The sequence below is a fragment of the Anolis sagrei genome, chromosome 5 (assembly GCF_037176765.1).
Source record: "Anolis sagrei isolate rAnoSag1 chromosome 5, rAnoSag1.mat, whole genome shotgun sequence".
Classification (NCBI taxonomy): Eukaryota; Metazoa; Chordata; class Lepidosauria; order Squamata; family Dactyloidae; genus Anolis; species Anolis sagrei.
The window spans coordinates 66006475-66012474 of NC_090025.1; the positions used below are offsets into that span (position 1 = coordinate 66006475).

The 6000-nt window shown below is 39.1% G+C and overlaps 1 protein-coding gene across 1 annotated transcript in view; it reads left to right on the plus strand.

Annotated features, from left to right (window-relative positions):
* TRAPPC11 (trafficking protein particle complex subunit 11) overlaps positions 1 to 5494 on the plus strand; it is a 43282-nt gene extending 37788 nt beyond the window's left edge. The window contains exon 30 of the mRNA XM_060778652.2: positions 4149 to 5494. Coding sequence (XP_060634635.2) covers positions 4149 to 4193 — 45 coding nt within the window. The 3' untranslated portion in view covers positions 4194 to 5494. The remainder of the gene's footprint in view (positions 1 to 4148) is intronic.
* The last annotated feature ends 506 nt before the right edge of the window (positions 5495 to 6000 follow it).

A 6000-nucleotide genomic window follows, 5' to 3' on the forward strand; every position in this document is an offset into this window, starting at 1 on the left:
TTCCCCTGATATTAAGTCCAGTTGTGTCAAACTCTAGGGCAGTGGTTCTCAACCTGTGGGTCCCCAGATGTTTTGGCCTTCAACTCCCAGAAATCCTAGCAGCTGGTAAACTGGCTGGGATTTCTGGGAGTTGTAGGCCAAAACACCCACAAGTTGAGAATCACTGCCAAGGATTGGTTCTCATCTCCATGTCTAAGCCAAAGAGCCAGCGTTGTCCATAGACACCTCCAGGGTCATGTGGCCAGCATGACTGGAGCGTTGTTACCTTCCTGCTGGAGTGGTACCTATTGATCTACTCACATTTGCATGTTTTCAAACTGCTATGTTGGCAGAAGCTGGGCCTAACAGCGGGAGCTCACCCTGCTCCCCGGTTTCGAACCTGTGACCTTTTGGTCAGCAAGTTCAGTAGCTCAGCATTTAACCCACTGCGCCACCAGGGGCTCCTGATGTTAAAGTAGACTAAAATTAGGTTAAAATCTTCTTGCATATCCTTATTTTTAGCACTTTGCAAAAGGATGCATTGAAATGCATTGATGAGAATACATCTTTATTCTGCTTTATGAATAATCAAGCTGGCAAGTCGTGATTATTCATAATGTAGAAAAAGAGTGGAGCTGCAAGAACATGAAGTCAAAAGCTAATGCATTCATTGATATTCAATACATATTATATGTGATTGTGGAGTTAGCTATTATGAAGTTGGCAAGTGCCCCCCTCCCACCCCATTCATGGGAGGAATTACACAGGTGGCTCAACTAGGAAAGGACATGTCCAGACAAATTTAGTAAAATCCTTGAAAAATGTTGGAACCTTTTCTGTGAATTATATAGTAAAAACCAGCCTAATCCCCCTTCACCCTGAAGAGACTTTGCATTCTGCTTCATTGCATTGGAGCCAGAAAGGATGGGTGTGTCCCGCATATTCTGACAATCAATACGCCTTTTAGATCAGTCATCTGCATTTGCTGCCAAGTGGAGACAGAATCCTGCTGCCCAAGGCAAAGAAGCTGAAAGCATGCCCTGAGTTGCAATCTGTTCTTGGCTGAATACTAAACCATTTTCCTTGGTGTTTTGACATGACATCCGCTTGTAGCAATCTTCTTCTCTTTTAATTTTTTTGAAATCTAGATGAGATTCTTAAAATTGGATGGGGCAATAGATGCACGCTGTGAAATTTCCATGTATAAGGCATACTTTTCCTCTATAGGACTAAAGATAGGGTATTATTGTTAGTCCTACCAAACAACAGACAATAGAATTGTGGCCTTTACTACTTGAACTTTTAAATAAATAACATGTGAAAAAACAAAGGGTGAAAGATGCATCCGGTATAGCTGGCATCTAATCTGTCCGTCCGTCCCCCCCCCCCCCCCCCTCTGTCACTCACTATGATGTAACAGACACTGAACCAAACTTTATTGAAACTGCCTTGCTGTGAATTTTCTGGACCGTATGGCTATGTTCCAGAAGCATTCTCTCCTGACGTTTTGCCCACATCTATGGCAGGCATCCTCAATTTATTGAAACTCTTCTTCTGTTTACTGATTAAGTTAGAAGAAAAAGGCCAAAGAATCCTCACATGAATATTGATGCTTAATGTGTTTCTACATATAAATGAAGGTTATAAATATGTTTTTGCTATAATGACCTAAACCTAAACTTCCTTGTAAGCCTAAGCTTAATCATTATTGTTTTAATAGTTCTTCAGCATGTTGGAAATAAGAAATGTTTGCATTAAATATACTTTTGGGCAATTATTGTAGGTTGTCTTAAGTAGTTGTTCACTTTGCTTTGATTACACTATAATAATAATAATAATAATAATAATAATAATAATAACAACAACTTTATTCTTATACCCCACCACTATCTCGGGACTTGGGGTGGTTTACATGGGACCAAATGTCCATAAGACAATAAACAAAAAACCAATTAAAACAAAAACACAACTAAAATAAAAACATAGTCAGTTAGAGCATTTGTCCAATTAAAAAAAAAGTTAAATAGACATAAAAATATAAAACATTAGCATTAAAAGCCCATCCAATCAATGCTCAAAATCCAAGAACCAGGGATACTAAAATGGGCATAACCAGGCTATCAAAAAGGGCTGGGTGTGAAGATCCCTTACCTTGCCAGCCAGGGTGGCAGGGCCTAGAAGAGACAGGCTAGGTAGTTTCAGCTTAGAAGGCCTGGCAGGGAGCGGCAGGAGCCATTTTGGTTTAGGGAAAAACTCCAGTTCAGAGAGGGGGAGTGGCCTAGGCCTGGGCCAGCCCTGAAACAGCCATGATTGGTTTGTAGAAGGGGGGCGGAGTTAGCCTGTTGGAGGGAAAGTGAGAAGCTGCTTTTAGTCAGTTCAGTTCAGTTCTGGTTGTTGTTAGAGATAGAACAGGGTTAGAGAAGCTATTAGGAGTTCGTGATTAGAATAGGCAGTTTGCCTGAAGTTTGCACAGCGAAGTAGGCTGTGGCAAACTAGTTACAGCTATTTAAGAAAGAAATAGCTGGGTTTTGTAATAGGAACTGTAACCAAGAAAGAACCATTCTCTCATGCAACCGTTACGTTTTTAAGAACAAGAACACTTTAATTGTAACAGCCAAGCTCATGAAACTGCAATCTCTTCATTCTGTAACTTTTACTTCAATAAACTTTCCTTGTTATTTTTAAAACTTAAGCCTGAGTCAAGTGCCATTTGTGGATTCAGTCCCTTTTCTTTTCAAATCAACCTCTCCTGTTTCCCCTCAAAGAAGCCCTTTTTAAAGACACAGTGTTTGGTGGTCCTAGAAAAGCCTTTCTAGTATCTTTAAATAGCTAGAGGGTTCCTGTTCATTTGATTTATGGTGGCAGCGAAGGTTTAAATAAAGAGACATCCCCTCAAGTGTTATCTAAGTGCCAAAGTGGTGTGAATTCCTTATTAAAGGTGGGACAGTGTTGGGATCTGTTTGCCCCCTGTCCAGCTATTGTTTGGCCATAATGCCTGCCTTTATAATTAGGGGTAGATGGTGGGATTGCTTTACCCCCCTACCCAAATAGCATAAAGGAGTCTTTATACTGGGCTTGGAAAAGTGCAAACACTAAGCTATAGTGGAGGGGAATTGGGCAGGGTAAAGAGAGCAGAGTCTTATCTGGCAAATTAGGGACTGGGCATTTATAAATGGGACTAATCATTCTTGACTGCTTATTGAAACATCCAAGTTTTCATCTACTGGCAAAAGGAGGACAGTGTGAGCGCTTGTCTAATCTCCCTGGGTAGAGAGTTCCAAAGTCAGGGGCCACCATCGAGAAGGCCCTCTCCCTCATCCCCACCAACCGTGCTTGTGGGAGTGAGAGAAGGGTCTCCCCGGCGAATCTTAGAGTCTGCATTAGTTCATGAGGGAAATGCAGTCACGAAAATAAGCAGGGCCCGAACTGTTTAGGGCTTTGTAAATGATGACTTGCACTTTGAATTGGGACCGGAAGCTGATCGGCAACCAGTGGAGCTGCTTTAATAGAGGCGTTGTGCGCTCTCTATAATTAGCTCCAGTTAGAAGCCTAGCTGCCAATCTTTGCACAAGTTGCAATTTCCGGGCCATCTTCAAAGGCAACCCCACATTGAGTGCATTGCAATAATCCAATCTGGATATAACCAAGGCAAGGACCACCGTGACCAAGTCAGGCTTCTCAAGGTACAGTCACAGCTGGCGCACAAACTATGTAACAAAAATTGAAAATAAAATCTGTTCCTAGTTTGAAAGTGTTATTTCCTGTTTAATTGTGTGGTGCTTACTTGGAAAGTAGTTGTTATACTCCAGAAACTTGGTCTTTGTGGCTGATGGTAGTACTGTTATTTCCTTCAGTTTAGGCACTTCATTTGTAATTTTCTTTAATGAATATATCCCATTTTAACCTTTCAGTGTGCAGACCGCAACAAAGTTTTTGCAGTTTAATAAACTTTTTCTATGTTTTTTGGTAGAACCAATTAGAAAATGACATTTACAACCCAGGAACAAAAATCGTGTTACATAATGTTTTGGTACACTCCACATACTTAACGGCTTAAATTAATTCTGAAATATTTGAACCTATTCTTGACACATAGATTGAGCACTGTAGGGTTGTACAATTGCAGAGTGAACATAAATGCTAAACGTTGTCCTTTCTTCCTTCTAAAGCCACAGGGACGTCAGCCAGACGATGCTTCTATTGCTGCTGCATAACTGAAGAGCCATGCACAAATGAAACAATTTTGCACAGAATATATAGGACTCGGATTCTTTCTCATACGCTATATTCTCTCAAGTTACAAGTGAAAAACTACATTTAGATTGGTAACAATGACGAATATCAGCAACATCTCTTTCTGGACTTGATTCTAACAAATAAATACACAGAAAAAAGTTGGTGCTTTTATTTAACATATTATTTTTGTTTCTGATTTTCCTGAAAATTAAGTGGAAGAGTTATATATGATGTATATGAAATTTTGGGTCAATATGGGTGAACTTTGCAAAAAAAGAAAACAAAATAATTCTGGTTTCAGTGTTGCTTAGAGATGCAGTGCACGTGGCTTTTGTGGCAACAGATGCTCCCTCCTGCCATGTTTTATAGCATTTAAATGTTTCTTTCATATAGAATATTATTTTGGGGACATTTTATAATCTGAGAAAAAAGGATTCATTTATATCTTAATGTCTCAGTAGGCTCTGCCTATCTAGGAATGAAGTTTCCATGTTTTGAATGAATATATGTGTCATTTTATGGCTAGTGCTAGAAATATGTTGGCTTCTCATAGTGTTTTGCTGGCTACTCTAAAGTTGCTTTTGAGGCCTTTTTGGTTTCCTGGGAAAAGAGTACTTTTCTGATGTGTTTATAATCAAAGAAGGGTTACACAACATTGAAAAGCTGTTGGTTCCTGAAGGAAACTTTAAGCTATGGTGCAACTCAGAGGCCAAAAAACAGGCATTTCCAAGTACCAGTTATTCAGTATTATAGATACTCTCATTCTAGGAGCGTAAGAGCCTCAAATGATAACTGTACTAGGAAATGGTGTGCACAGGTTCTGTTGTCAGAGAAACACCTATTTCTAAGGAATACTGGCCATCCTTGAAGAAATATGTCATGAAACTATAAATATTGTGGACTTTTACAAATAAAGCAAAACTTTCGGTTAGGGGTCTGTGAAATCTGATTTTTCTTTTAGCAGCTCAGGACAGCCCTGCTACCATTTGTTGGCTCAAAAATGCTTTCTGTTGTAAGCTGTCATGACTCATCTTGAAAACCATTTTACAGAAAAAGCACTAAGCTGCAGCAGTATCATTCAGATATAACACTTCTTTACCCAGTCAACTCATCTTCATTAAGGCTACTCTGCATGTGGAATGCCAGTTAAATAGTTAAGGGAAATTTGTCCTCTCAATGTTCATGTAAGGCAGTATTTAGAAAATTAACAGTAAATCATGTAAATAAAAGCTCTTTTGTGAGATTTTTTTCATTGTTTAATAAATTTATTTAAACTTTAGTTTTTATTGTTGTGTTTTTATTTATTGGCTAAATGTGAGCCTTGAGCAATCCAGTCTTTTACTTTAGTGCAGTCCTCCATAGTTTTGACTCTTGTTCTTCTCCAATATATTTCTGCCTGTCAGTTGTGATTTGCCAGATCTCTACTACTTCAAGGACAAATTTCCCACTCTTTGAACCTTCTTTCTACCTTAAATGCTTGGAACTAACATGTGCCTGGCTTTCCCAAATGTCTCTTTTAAATCCGTCTTTTCACTAATTCTTTAGAACAGTGGTTCTTAGCCCGTGGGTCCCCTGGTGTTTTGGCCTACAAAGCTGTTAGGATTTCTGGGAGTTGAATTCATTATTTATTTACAACATTTCTACCCTGCCCTTCTCAACCCCCGAGGAGAGACTCAGAGTGGCTAACACTGGCAACAATTTGATGCCTCAATATCACAATATAACAACAATAAAAACCATAAAAACACAATAGATTAAAATAATCACATTAATTATACAATCATA